At 39.7% G+C, this 16,064-nt stretch overlaps 1 protein-coding gene across 1 annotated transcript; it reads left to right on the top strand.

The window, feature by feature from the left end:
• LOC104709277 lies at positions 10,204-12,351 on the top strand. Its single transcript, XM_010425919.1, has one exon. It carries the CDS (start codon positions 10,204-10,206, stop codon positions 12,349-12,351), a length of 2,148 nt encoding a protein of 715 aa, XP_010424221.1.

The following is a 16,064-nucleotide window of genomic DNA, read 5'->3' as shown; positions in this document are numbered from 1 at the left end:
AAATCATACCCTTCATTTCGTAAATTAAATATCTACATCAAAATATTATGGAAAATAATGTCCATTTCGCAAATTAAGCATCTACTTACAGTAAAAAAAATACACATGTTATCAAAATGATCTACACTTCCTTTAACACAATCAAAATTATAAAAAACTGACACCAAAAAAATATCCACATCAAATCGTGTTACTTAGTTATCTCTTGTAAACTGTAACTTTTACATGAGGTTAATNATAAATCCATGAGCAAATAAATGAGTTTTAAATTTGACAAACTGTGCAACTTAGTTTAGATATATGTGCTCACAAAACCTCAATTATACCTGCACAAAATAAATATGAGTTGTAAGGGAGAGAAAAGTGCAATCAGGCGATAATTTATGAGATATGGATGGAACTAGACAACAGATTTACACAACAATATGTTTCCTCCACTCCGCAAGCAATCTACCAAGGTAATCTATTGATTGAATCGGAATGCGATTCTCGCCATAACGTTGGCAAAACTTAAGGTGATTTAATGATGATTGACAAAGAAACTTGCTGCTTGGGATAGCAGAACGAGGCACAAGAAGTAAAAACAGTAACGGTTGGGTTTTTTCCTGACAAAGGCGTTATGACTGTATGTTGCACAATTTAAAAAAATAAAATAATATATAAGTCTAATTTATCATATGATTTTTTGTTTACTTTTATCTGTCATTTTAATCAATAACATAGTGGTAGCACCATAACAAAAGATAATCCAACAAATTACAATTTTTTTTTTTGTCAACTATTAGGCCACAACAGGTCGGCCCATTAGCCTAATCCCTACATTCATAGTAACAAATTACAATTTTAAAACCTAAAAACCTAAATCATACCCTTCATTTCGTAAATTAAATATCTACATCAAAATATTATGGAAAATAATGTCCATTTCGCAAATTAAGCATCTACTTACAGTAAAAAAAATACACATGTTATCAAAATGATCTACACTTCCTTTAACACAATCAAAATTATAAAAAACTGACACCAAAAAAATATCCACATCAAATCGTGTTACTTAGTTATCTCTTGTAAACTGTAACTTTTACATGAGGTTAATCGACCATCTCTTGTAGCACTACCGCTATCTCGCTAGGCAACCCATCAGCCTTTGGCACTGAAAGATGAAAAAAAAACAAATTTATGAGAATGTTTTTTATTTTGCTATTTATTATACTATTTCAATTTAGAATATTGTACTTTAAAGCATTTTAATTTGTGTATCCCCTATATAATAAAACGGAAGTACACAACATTGTTTTGTAGACTATATAATTTTAATAAGTTGGTTACAAATAGGTTATAGATTAAGTTTTATATTATTTGTATAGTCTCGATTTATTGTTTCCAAAAATCATAAAGAGAATATTCTAAAGAATCATTTGATATCATCTAACTTATCATATTAATTTTCTTTATTAAATTATTCATCAAATAAAATCCTTTGATATCTAACTTAACATATTAATTAGTTAATTATTATTATACTTCATCTCTCATTTTATATATGAGTCTATTTTGTGAAACAAATAAATTCTCATATTATGTATTATAACTAAAAATAGTTTTATTTTCGGATATACCATAAGTAGAATTTTTAAAAACAAATATAAATGATTCAATCTATAAAATATTCAATTTTGATTAATATTATTCTTTAAAAATAATATCTATTGAATTAAAAAAATTACTGAGTAATGGGTCAAAATTTGAATATTTAAATTCAATTTCATACTTTTTTGTTGAATTTTATAATTTTATATAATATAATAAACTTTAAATAATTTATTTTGAAATATTTTTAAAATATTGAAACTTGATATTAAAGTTAGAAACTATAAACACTCTAAATTGGTTTGTTATAGCAATGTCAATAATATGTCACTATAATATGAAAGAATTTAAAAAAACTAAGTATATTAAAACAAAAAGTATAGCAATATATTAAATTACCCATAATATAATAACTCATTTTTTTAAAACCAAATTCACAAAATTATGTCTTATAATGACATTCAAGTCATGAGGTAGAATATACATTGTTGAAATAACTTCACATACATAAACTAATACAACATATTAAAATTTTATTTTAAAATAGAAAATATACAAAATTTTGTATAAACTTAAATTTAACCAGTGTTATAGCACGAGTACTTATCTAGAATCATTAACAATATAAAACTTACAAAATAAGTGTCTTTTTCAAGTCATCATATTTAAAATATGATTTTATTACATAATATTTTATCCAAAAAAATTATTAAAAATTATCACATAAATTATATTTTATAAGAAAATTACAGTGTAAATAAAATAAATTTCAACCCGTGCTCTAGCACGGGTCTTAATCTAGTTATCTATGTAAACCATAGAGATACTAATCAAATGTGATCTTAACAAATGTGTGTAATCTTTAGAGAATATTTTCAAAACCAAACTTATAGCCGACTATCTCTACCCTACCAAAAAAATAGCGGACTCTCTCTAAAAATAGTCGACTTTTTTTAACATCTAACAAACTTCATTAATATGAACCAGAAGTATACAAGATTAGTAATGAGATTACAAATACAATCAATGGTTTATGTAACAAAGAAACAAAAAGCAAATACTTAATCATCTTTGTTATTTCCGTCAATCTGGTGTGACTATCTTACTTGGGTTTCATCTTCTTTTTATTGATGAAATATCGGTAACGCATTCGAAAGTCGCAGGTAGCGACCCATCTGTTACATTGCATAACCTTCAAATTGATCGAAACTCTCTTAAAGTAAGAGATGTCATTGATCTTGATTGTACTTAAATCCCATTTCTGTTGATATGGCCTATGTCGTCTTCTTCTAGTTCTCATATTATTTGCCATCCACTCCTCTGCAACATATTGTTTCCATGGTGGTTTACATGTTGTTCGTTGCAAGCACAAAAATCTTTGATACGTTTAACAAAAGGTTTATTCGCATAATTAGCATTGATTTTTTGGTATCAAATTAGTTATGTTAGATGTTTTTTTTTTGTTTTTTTGGTAAGTGTATTGTGTAGCATATGTGGTAATTGTACGTTAATTATAAGGTGACTGGAGAATTATTAGTCAAAATTTCAGTGATTTGCATTGTGTGATTTAGGCAGATATTAACATTTAAACATATGCCATTATTACTGTTCATTTATGGATATTTTTAGGCTTTATTCCTCGATTAGTAATAAACTAACAACTATTATATTTTTGTCTGTTTTGCAGGATTAATCCTATACCCAAGGCCCAACACGCATACAAAAATTTTTAACAATAGTAAAGCCGAATTTTAAATCAATATCCATGCAGCTGGATAGGTTGTCGGATTATCCATTGGGTAATCGGATAAACACGCGGACCCTACAGCTAAAATAGAATCTTTAGTTTTTTAGTCATTTTTGTCCTTTTTGATTTCAATAAAGTGTCTCCTTTCTTAATAACTCAGTGGCAATTTGAGTAATTAGATTATGAATTTTGGACATTCTCCAATTTGTACTTCTCTTTTAATTATATGAATATTATCTTTGTTTTTAAATTAATGAACTATGCACCATGTTAAAATAATTTAATAACACTAAATTTATACAAAACAACATTATGTGCTGATAACCTTTATGCATACTGGAAATTATGATTAATTAATTATAAAAAAATATTTTTTGAATAAAATTTCAATACAGAAATATTTTAAATTTTTTTAAAAAATATTGTCTATGTTACACACAATAATTTCACAGTGTATAAACAATTACAAATAATATTTCTTCAATTACATATTTTCATTTTGGCAACTAATTACCTTATATTGATTATTGTTTACAAAATTCTCAAAATTAATTACTTACACCATATTTTCATTTATTTATTTTTAAACATTAATATTATTTACTTATTATTTTAGTCTTCTTTTATTTTATCCAAATCCATAACAATTTGAAAAAAAATCTCTGTTTTCAATATTTTATTGTATTTAAACTCATTATATTACCATTTACTTGCTTTTTTTTTTCTGTTAAAGGGCTTTCATTGAATTAATAGAAATTGAAAATGTTACAGAGAAACAAAGTAGAACCAGATACAGCAAGATAGTAAACCAACAAGTGGTAGAAGAGGAAACCAGGAAGAACAGATTAGCAATACCAAGAATCTGATGAACAATACCTACATGGAAGAGTTCCAACGTTGAAGAAGGAGATTACCACGTTTACAACCCAATTGGTGGAGAGCTTTACACTTGTAAATGATAGTGGGGAGGACAAACTCTGCAACTTTGAGCGGAGGAAGGGTGAGACCATCATGAAAACGTCTATTTCTCTCCCGCCATATTTCATAGATGGAGCCTTGCCAGCCTTGTAGAAGAGCAAGTTTGGTAAGCGATGACCCAACTGCATTTGGGAGCCATAGAAGAACTTGATCCCATTGGAGAGGAGGAGAAGAGATATTAAGTCTCTGAACTATCGAGATCCAAACCTGAGCTGAGAAGGGACACTCAAAATAGATATGGTTTCAAGATTCATGAGACAAGCCACAGAGGAGACAGACCAATTCTATATCCAAACCCCACTTAGACATGCGATCAAGTGTAGGGTTTCGATTAAGCACAAACAGCTATGTAGTGGTAGCATGACGAGGAATGGCTGCTTTGTGCCAAACAAGAGGAGCCCAAGCCTTTTCTAGGTTCTTCACTCTCACTGAATTCCAAACTGCTTTTGAAGAGAACGACCTGAAAGGCATCCCCTCAATTTTCCACACTGGAGTGTCGGTGGAATTGGATAAAGTAATTGTAGAGATGAAAGAGAGTAAGAGAACTTGCTTATCCGTTCTAGCATGAGGGAGAGACCAACCATCACCGTTCCACAAGTCACCCACCACTGAGAACAGAGGGATCCCTAAACGAGTGGGACCTTCCGTACCAAGAAAGTGGTAAAGGGATCCATAGGGAGTCCAAGGATCCCACCAGAAAAAAGTAGAGTCTCTATTTCCTATATTGATGCTGAGAAAATTTAGAGCTTTGGGACAAAGCTTGAGAATCTTTCTGAACATCCAAGAGTAGGCATAGTTCTTTTCATTTAATGCCCAAAATGGAACTCTAGAAAGTATATGATTCACCGTAAAAAATAAAAAAAATGATATATTCTAATCTATTATATATAACTATTCTCTCGCGCTATAGCACGGATCTAGTCTTAGTATATGATAAAAGAAGAAAGAGTCTACCATTATAATCAAACTATATATATATATAATGAAGGAGGCATAACCTACCATTATGATTAAATATCAAACATAGTCTATTATTCTATATTAATACTGTACATATAATAATATATATATATACTTAGATTAAATTCAAATAAATTAAACATAACTTTAAAATGACCTTAACTGATGATAGATTGGGAGTCGTTCGTGGTAATAACATGTTATGAAACTACCATATACTGTAACTTGTAAGTATAAATGTGTATACGAGGCAATATTAAACTATAGAAGAGGAGGAATAAAGAGAGAGACGAAAGAGTAGGAGAAAGTTACTTATTTTTGTTTCACTTCTCTTCTATCTACATCAACGATTGACAACATATATATTAGTTAACTTAAAACTAGATAAGTACTGTAACAATATATATATATATATATATATATATATAGTGATTGATATGATAATCATTTTATCTTCTAACAGTCTTAAGCTTTTTTTTAACAAATCATCTCCAAAACTCCACAGATAACAGAAATGGTAATATTTAAAAAGTATCCTTAACTTAAATGCCGTTTTGCTTGCTTTTTTGGCTCCTCTTGGGCATAAACAGAATTCTTAGCAGCATAACCACCAACCAAACACAAAATAAAAATGTAAGCTAGTAATAAGAAAGCTTTCAAAGAAAATAATGTAGACACAGTATATTTTATTTCGCTGAGTTGGACATAACAAAAAAATAAAGAAAGAAGAAACCACAGAACAACGAAAAGATTAAAAAAAAAAAAAAAAAAGTTTAGGGTGCGTTACAAATTTGCACTAAGCTTGGAACATAAGGGACCATAAATGGGTAACACACCCCTTGTCCGTAGATTCGTCAAGAACCACTTCTTTGTAGAAATTATTTCCAGTGATGTAAGCACTGTTGCGGGTGGAAGATTTACCTCTGTTTCTATCAAGAATCACTGCAACCTTTTTCTCCTCGTCAACAAAGAAACTCATTGGACGATCAGTAATACAAAAACGAATGATTGGTTTCACATCAACAGCTAAGAACAAATTATTCCACGACACTTCATTTGGCTCAATCTTATTAGTAATCCATATCTTGACGACGGATGCACGTAATTGCTGAAATAACACCACAAGCTGCTCTTCTCTAACACTAGAAAGAGTCACAGTATCTATAACGCGAGCCTGAAAAGGTAGAGGCAAACGTGGTCCAAATCTCTCCCTTGTGAAATCAAAAGAGAGTAGGAAATCAGGGTGATTTAGTGAAATTTTTCCACAAAATGGGACCTTCTCTTGGGCATACCAGTAAGTGTTGCCCTTAAGAGACAAGCCACGATGATTACACGGAATACGCCAGTCCGGAGCGAAATCATCGGTGACCTTCCATGATGAGTTAGAGTTTAAGTTGTACATCTCAAACTCAAAAATCCGGTTGCCACTCTGGTCGAACTGATTCACAAATCTCAAAACTTTATGCTTCTTCTCCTTGTCGTATCCAAGAGCGTACTCCTTGTTTGTCCCAAATAAGGTTCCAAACAACAAGCCGCCCAGGTGAGTAGGCCTTTGGAGATGCATAAGAATAAACCGTCGCAGTGAATGACTTTAGATATGTCAACTCCATCTGCATCGAGATTACCTATACGCTCTATAGAAGATGGATAGAGGAGATCGACACTCATCAAGGAAACTCTATATTCCAACAACAACATCACCATCTCGATTCCCTTCCTCTGCTTCTTTAGAAAGCTCTCACCTTTCGTTAAAGTGTTCCAGTTTTTACAGGTCAATCGCAATTTTCCCAAACATGTCACCGGAAGCATAGAGAGCACCTCCTCCTCTATATCACTTGGAAGATCAGAGATATGTGAAAAGACTGCGTCATCCTTCGGTTTGTCATCATCATCATCATTAATCGACATCTCCTTTAACGTCTTGTCAAGAGCGTACTCCATTCCCCAACAAAGTAGTGAGACTAGAAGTGTGCGGACAGCTAACCGGCCGGTTCGTGTGGGAAACCAAACCGACGGTACGAGGATTGAGTCGTTGGTGGAGACTCTGTTATTTTGTTATTTCGTTTTTCTCTGTTTTGCAAATAAGTTGAGTTGGTCTTCCGTTGTATAAGGAGCCACTCAACCATCTTTCCCAGTTTCCCTAAGTTGTAGGATCGTGATGATCACACGACACTTGCATTTGTATTTCTTCTATTTAAACTAATGAGAAAAGCCAAAAAGAGGTAGTCTTAACTACCCAAACAAATATCGATCTTGTTGTTCTTTGAGCAATACTCTTAGCTTTGAAGAGGGACCTATCAGTGGTATCAGAGCATTCTTTTTTCTTTTTGTTCGCAATCATTTCGCTCCGACGTTCTAAACGCAAAGGGAAGCAGGTCGTGTCTCCAGAGGCCTCCGTTGAGCCGATGACAACCCACAAGGAACGATTGGAGGAGTTGGAAACATGCCAAGGATTGATGCAAGATGAGATGCAGAAGTTGAACGTGGCAATCGTGGATCTTAAGGGGGATATGGAGGATAAGCTCCAGAGAATTGAGGAATCATAGTCGCGACTACTGTAGGCGGTGAGTAATCGTGACGGGGGTGGTTCGTCGGGGTCTCGCAGTAACCGACGAACTGAGGGGAACCAAACACAGGCATCTGGTTATCAAGGAGAGCACGAGAATCCTTTTGCTACGAACCTGGACATACAACACACACCACCACGACATGTGAAGCTTGATTTGCCACGCTTTGAAGGAGGTGATCCGACAGAGTGGGTGAGTAAAGTGCATCAATATTTCGAGTACCAGGAGGTTCCAAGGAACCAAATGGTACGGTTCACATCGTTTCATCTCGACGGTGTGGCCAACCGATGGTGGCAAGCGACTGCTAAAGCTCTCTGTGATGATGGCATTCCAATCACATGGGATGTGTTTGAAAGGGAGCTATGGGCAAGGTTTGGGCCACATGAAGGGGAGAATTTTCATGAGGCACTTATGCAGCTTCGCCAAACCGGGTCGTTGAGTGAGTATCAAAAGGAATTTGAGAAGTTGCAGAGCATGATTCAGGGGTGGTCACAGGAAGCATTAGTCGGGGCCTTCATGGGTGGCCTCCACCAATCTATCTCAGACGGGATCAGAATGTTCTAGCCTAAGTCGTTACGTGAGGTGATCAATTACGCACGATTAAAAGACGGCCAATTACAGAAACAAAGGCGAGAGTCCCGTCGGCCATTCTCTCTCACGAGATCTCCTAATTCCAATGCTGGTCCAACCCCTCTGGCGGAGATTCGGCATCCAAACAACTCAAATCAGATGCCCAAGAAGCTATCATGGGAAGAATTGAAGCGTAAGAGGAGCTTGGGGTTGTGCTTCAGTTGTGATGAGAAGTATGCGCTGGGACACCGGTGTCGGAAGCCCCAACTACTACTCATGGAGGGAGGCGACGAAGACGAGGAGGAGGAGAGCGTCGTCAGGGAGACTGAAGCGGAGGAGCCGGAGATTACCATCCATGCTTTGAATGGGTGGGGAGCTTCTGATAGGCTAAGAGTGCCAATAGCTTTTGTGAAGAGGAAGCTAAAAACTAAAGGAAGAAGAGCAAGACAGTGGGGAAAGATCAAAAGTGGCTAAGAGGTCTAAACCGTGGAATCCAGTAGAAGGTTAGAGAGTTGAATAAAAGAAGCATTGTGTGTATGTACCAATGCGTTGTTGTTTCATAAAAGAGCCCTAAGAAGGGAAGTTGTATTTAAAGAACAAGCCTATGGTTTGTGGAGAATAACATTAATAATCATAAAATTTCTATCCTCTTCTTACCTTACTCTCCGCCGTCAAGGCGCATTATCTCTATCTCCCTCTTATTTCTTCTTTTCAAATCAGGTTAAGGGTTCGACCTTAACAAGTGGTGCTTTCATTGAGAGGTTCTGATGGCTCCTCAACAGTCGGCAGTCGGAAAAAACATCCAAACCGAAACGAGTGAGCTCGAGTTGTCCTCCCAGACGGCTCCGACATCTCCTTTGTTGGAACAGCGAATCGACCGACATGATTCTGACCTCTCGTTCATCAAGGAAATGCTCCAGAAGATCCTTCGCAACCAAACCCTTGGCGTCGCTCCCAACTCCGATTCCGTTCCTACCTGGTTTCACAGCCCACTCTCAGGAACTCCACCACACCAACAGACGACGACACCACAGATTGGTTCTACCAGTCAACCTACAGCGGGGATTCTTCCAAACCCAGAACAGGGATCTCACCTCAAACCGGCGCCTTTGCAGTTTTCGGCTCCTCTACCAGAGCAGCAGGCTGCGTCGCAGGATTACATACCGGAATACCCAAACCGTCAGATGGAGTTACCCTTGTTCGAAGGTAAGAGTCCTGAAGACTGGCTTTTTCGGTTAGAGAAATGTTTTGCGAATAGGGGAACACCGGAATATGCTAAGATAGATTTGGCGATATCTTGTCTTACCGGCTCCTCCGTGACTTGGTGGAGAATGGCTTATGGGAGACAACGAATCGGTAGTTGGAAGGACTTCAAGGATAAGTTCAAAGTGAGGTTCAAGCCGAGTAGAGGGTTGTCGGCGTTAGATCAGCTCCTGAGTATTCACCAGNAACTAAAGGAAGAAGAGCAAGACAGTGGGGAAAGATCAAAAGTGGCTAAGAGGTCTAAACCATGGAATCCAGTAGAAGGTTAGAGAGTTGAATAAAAGAAGCATTGTGTGTATGTACCAATGCGTTGTTGTTTCATAAAAGAGCCCTAAGAAGGGAAGTTGTATTTAAAGAACAAGCCTATGGTTTGTGGAGAATAACATTAATAATCATAAAATTTCTATCCTCTTCTTACCTTACTCTCCGCCGTCAAGGCGCATTATCTCTATCTCCCTCTTATTTCTTCTTTTCAAATCAGGTTAAGGGTTCGACCTTAACAAGTGGTGCTTTCATTGAGAGGTTCTGATGGCTCCTCAACAGTCGGCAGTCGGAAAAAACATCCAAACCGAAACGAGTGAGCTCGAGTTGTCCTCCCAGACGGCTCCGACATCTCCTTTGTTGGAACAGCGAATCGACCGACATGATTCTGACCTCTCGTTCATCAAGGAAATGCTCCAGAAGATCCTTCGCAACCAAACCCTTGGCGTCGCTCCCAACTCCGATTCCGTTCCTACCTGGTTTCACAGCCCACTCTCAGGAACTCCACCACACCAACAGACGACGACACCACAGATTGGTTCTACCAGTCAACCTACAGCGGGGATTCTTCCAAACCCAGAACAGGGATCTCACCTCAAACCGGCGCCTTTGCAGTTTTCGGCTCCTCTACCAGAGCAGCAGGCTGCGTCGCAGGATTACATACCGGAATACCCAAACCGTCAGATGGAGTTACCCTTGTTCGAAGGTAAGAGTCCTGAAGACTGGCTTTTTCGGTTAGAGAAATGTTTTGCGAATAGGGGAACACCGGAATATGCTAAGATAGATTTGGCGATATCTTGTCTTACCGGCTCCTCCGTGACTTGGTGGAGAATGGCTTATGGGAGACAACGAATCGGTAGTTGGAAGGACTTCAAGGATAAGTTCAAAGTGAGGTTCAAGCCGAGTAGAGGGTTGTCGGCGTTAGATCAGCTCCTGAGTATTCACCAGAAGGGTAGTGTGGAAGAATACCGAGAACAATTTGAGGAGATAGCAGTGGAGCTTCCTCATGTCTCTGATGATGTACTGGAGTCAGCTTTCCTCAGGGGTTTGCGCAAGAATATCAGAGACCAAGTGGTGCGTTGCAGGCCTTTCGATCTGGCAGAAATAGTGGACAATGCAAGGATGATAGAGCATCAAGAGAGTGAGAATACTAGCCTGCAACCGAGGACAGTGGTCAGGTCTTTTTATTCTCCTACACACGGCCAAGGAGCAAATTCTTCACGACCAGTGGACCATGCCCAAGGGAAACGGCCCATGGAGAACAACAAGGATCTCAAAAGAGCCACTGGGGGTACCGAGTCTCGCAACACCAACCCTTGTAGACACTGTGGTGACCGGTGGTTTCCTGGCCACCGCTGTAAGCCTCAACAGAAGCTGAAATGTCTGGAGGTAGCAGAGGATGAAGAACAATACTGTGATGCAGTCGAAGAACATCACACTCAAGAAGTGCTGGAAGCTGATGTGGAAGAGATACAAGAGTATGAAGTTCTCTCTATGAGTTCTATGTCCGGACTAACAGATGAGAAATCCATGCGTATGATGGGAAAACTAGTGGACAAGGATGTCGTGGTGTTGGTGGACTCTGGTGCCACTAGAAGTTTTGTGGATTATGGGTTGGTGAAGGAACTAGGACTTACCATTTCTACCACACGAGCTTTTGGAGTACGAGTGGGAGGTGGTAGAGTACTTAAAGGAAAAGGGAGAGTATCGGGTACATTGCTGGGGATACAAGGAGTAGAAATCATGGAGGAATTGTTGGTGATTGAGCTTGGTAGCACAGACGTGGTGTTGGGGTATTCCTGGTTAGCTACCTTGGGAGACACCAGGATAAACTGGCTGAAAAGAACTTTGAGCTGGAAGATTGGTGCGCATTGGGTGACCATTGTAGGCGATCCCTCATTAAGCAAGGAACCAATATCCCTTAGGTCCATGGAAAGAGTTATACAGCACAAAGGGGAAACCTATCTGCTAGAATTAACGACTCTGTTTGAGGGACAAGTACCACAGGACAAGAAAATTCCAGAGGTTGCAGAAATTCAGGAGTTGGTGAACAAATTCAAATCAGTTTTTGCGATGCCTCAATGTCTTCCTCCTCAACGTAACAGAGAGCACGCCATTAACCTCCAATCTGGTACTGCTCCCATCAACTTACGCCCTTACAGGTGCTCATTTATTCAGAAGAATGAAATTGAGAAACTGGTGCAAGAAATGTTGAATGCTCAGGTTATCAGACCTAGTGTCAGTCCTTACTCCAGCCCCGTTTTGTTAGTGAAGAAGAAGGATGGTGGATGGCGTTTCTGTGTAGATTACAGAGCCTTGAACAAGGCTACCATCCCGGATAGATATCCAATCCCTGTCATTGAGGAGCTGTTGGATGAGCTGCAAGGTGCAACAGTCTTTTCTAAGCTGATTTGAAGTTGGGATACCACCAAATTCGAATGAAGAGCAGCGACGTGGAGAAAACGGCTTTCAAAACGCACCAAGGTCATTACGAGTTCCTGGTCATGCCTTTTGGTTTGACAAATGCCCCATCAACATTCCAGAGCATCATGAACGACCTTTTCAGACCATACCTGAGGCGTTTTGTATTGGTGTTCTTTGATGACATTCTGGTTTATAGTCCAAACCTGCAAGAGCACTTGAAGCATCTGAAGGTGATACTTGGATTGATGCAGCAAAATCAGTTTTATGCCAATGCTAAGAAGTGTTCATTTGGTAACTCTGAAGTGTCCTACTTAGGCCATCGAATCTCAGCATCAGGAGTTGTTGCGGATCCTGACAAAGTCGAAGCAATGCTTCAGTGGCCCACACCAAAGAATATAATGGAGCTGAGAGGATTTCTGGGTTTAACAGGCTACTACCGTCGCTTCGTCAGAAACTATGGTCTAATGGCAAGACCATTAACAGAATTACTCAAGAAAGGGAAGTTTGAGTGGACACCAGACGCTACCACTGCCTTTCACCTGCTGAAGAAGACAGTGACAAGCTTACCAGTTTTGGCTCTACCGGATTTCAATCAAGAATTCACCATTGAAACAGATGCATCTGGCAGTGGCATTGGAGCGGTGTTGTCTCAGAACAAGAGGCCTATATCATTTCTCAGTCAGGCTTTCTCCTCCAAGGGCAGGGTGAAATCAGTATACGAACGAGAGCTACTGGCGATAGTGATGGCCATGTGTAAGTGGAAACATTACTTGACTGGACCAGAGTTCGTAATTAAAACCGATCAAAGAAGTCTTAGGCACTTGTTGGAACAGAAATCAGTTTCCTCAGTTCAACAACGGTGGGCAGCAAAGTTGATTGGACTCAATTATCGCATCGAGTATAAGCCAGGCGTAGAGAACAAAGTGGCAGATGCGTTATCAAGGAAACCAATGGTTGCAGAATTGAATCATATCACTCTAACGGCTCCCCTGAACCTGGATAAGGAAGCACTGTTAAAGGAGGTGAGGTCAGATACAGAGTTGGGAAAAATACTGGTCGCATTGGAAAAGAATTCGGGTGATTTCCCAGATTACAGTCTGGAGAAAGGGTTGCTGTACAAGAATGGTTGCTTAGCCCTACCAGCAGGATCTCCCTTCATTCCAAAGCTTCTGGAGCAGTTTCATGCTAGTGCAGTAGGAGGACACGAAGGGGCTTTAAAAACATTCAAGCGGCTGACTGCAGAGGTAACTTGGAGAGGAATGAGAAGGGACGTGGTGGATTTCATTCGAAAATGTCAAGTATGCCAGGAGAACAAGTATTCTACCTTGTCACCAGCAGGGTTGCTCTCATCTCTACCCATTCCTACACAGGTTTGGACTGATGTGAGTTTAGACTTTGTAGAGGGATTACCTAAGTCAAAAGGATTCAACTCAATATTGGTGGTGGTTGACAGATTGAGCAAGTATGCCCATTTCATTGCCCTTAAACATCCTTTCACAGCAAAGATAGTCGCCGAGGCATTCATTCGAGAGGTGGTCAAGCTCCATGGGTTCCCTGAACGGTTGGTATCAGACAGAGATCAAATCTTTCTCAGTAGTTTCTGGACAGAACTGTACAAATTGCAGGGAGCAACTCTGAACCGCAGTACTGCTTATCACCCTCAATCATATGGCCAAACACAAGTGGTAAACAGATGCCTAGAGACCTATCTTCGCTGTTTCACAAGTAGAAGACCTAATGGTTGGGCGCAATGGTTACCATGGGCAGAGTTCTGGTACAACACGTCGTTCCACTCCGCAATACAGAACACTCCCTTCTATGCAGTTTATGGTCATGATCCTCCAAAACTGTTGCGTTATGGTGACACTCCTACACCGAATGCAATGGTAGAAGAGTTATTGACAGATCGGGATAGCCTTTTGGTGGAACTGCGGGAAAATATGGAACTGGCTCAATACCGAATGCAGAAGGAGGCCGATAAGCATCGGAGGCACGTGGAGCTGGCAGTGGGTGAATGGGTTTATCTCAAGCTGAGACCGTACAGACAAAGCTCAGTGGCGCAGAGGAAGAATGAGAAATTGGCCCAGAGATTTTTTGGACCTTATCAGATTCTGCAAAAGATTGGTAGAGTAGCGTACAAAGTCGAGCTTCCGGCTCATAGCAATATCCATCCGGTTTTTCACGTGTCCCAGCTCAAGTTAGCAGTACCGGCTCCGTATAAAGCTCAGGCATTACCTCCGATACTCACCCCTGACCTCGAGTGGGCTACAGCACCGGAGACTCTGCTTGACATCCGCAGGTCAGTTCAGGGAACAGCAACGGAGGTGTTAGTGCAGTGGAAAGGATTGCCCTCTACGGAATCGACTTGGGAATCACTCACCAGTTTGATGGAGCAGTTTCCACACTTTGATCTTGAGGACAAGATCAGTCTTCTGCGGGGGAGTATTGATAGGCTAAGAGTGCCAATAGCTTTTGTCAAGAGGAAGCTAAGAACTAAAGGAAGAAGAGCAAGACAGTGGGGAAAGATCAAAAGTGGCTAAGAGGTCTAAACCATGGAATCCAGTAGAAGGTTAGAGAGTTGAATAAAAGAAGCATTGTGTGTATGTACCAATGCGTTCTCGTTTCATAAAAGAGCCCTAAGAAGGGAAGTTGTATTTAAAGAACAAGTCTATGGTTTGTGGAGAATAACATTAATAATCATAAAATTTCTATCCTCTTCTTACCTTACTCTCTGCCATCAAGGCGCATTATCTCTATCTCCCTCTTATTTCTTCTTTTCAAATCAGGTTAAGGGTTCGACCTTAACAGCTTCCAAGACGATGCAAGTCATGACAATCATCAATCGACAACGTGTGGTGGCTCTCATTGACAGCGGTTCAACGCATAACTTTGTAAGCGAGAGGGCGGTGAACAAATTGAACCTCACGATCACTGCGGCCAAACCATTCAATGTGCGTGTAGCAGATGGATATCCGTTGAGCTGTAAAGGGATTTATCGAACAGTAGCCATGGAGGTTGGTGGGGCTATGTTCACCGTTGATCTCTTCTCACTGCCATTAACGGGCCTCGACATTGTGTTGGGTATGCAATGGCTTGAAATGTTAGGCCCAACATTATGTGATTGGCGAGCTCAGTCCCTTGTGTTTAATTGGGATGGCGAACAAAGGAGCGTTAATGGGCTTTCGAATGGACGGATCCAACAAGCCCAAACAGAGGAAGTGGCCAAGGAGGTTAGAATGGGCCAAACCCTATTTGCCTTATCGATTCACGAAGAGAAGAATAGCGACAGCGACGCCTCCACCATGAATGACGACATGCGTCGCTTGGTCCTGGAGTTCGCCGGAATCTTCCAAACACTGGTGGAGCTACCGCCAAGCCGTACAATCGAGCACCACATCGTTCTTAAAGAGGGGTCGGATCCGGTGAATGTTAGACCTTACCGATATGCTTATTTCCAAAAGGAGGAGATCGAGAAGCAAGTTACTGCGAGAGGTACGAGGGAGGAGTAAAAAGAGATTGGAATCGCTACTATCAAGCATTCCGCACAAGGCTCCGCTACTCAATCCCCAGGTCGGCGTTCGAGGGTTCGTCAAATTCCAGGCCACCGATGGTCGTCTGCCAGAAACGACACTCCTCAACCACGTCGACCTCGTTGTTACAGGCATCGCATCATCAGGTCGTACAGCAAGCCGTTCTCGCGCCCT

The sequence above is a fragment of the Camelina sativa genome, chromosome 8 (assembly GCF_000633955.1).
Source record: "Camelina sativa cultivar DH55 chromosome 8, Cs, whole genome shotgun sequence".
Taxonomy (NCBI): domain Eukaryota; kingdom Viridiplantae; phylum Streptophyta; class Magnoliopsida; order Brassicales; family Brassicaceae; genus Camelina; species Camelina sativa.
Note: the sequence above shows the minus strand (reverse complement) of the source record. Positions and strands in the feature narration are given on the sequence as shown.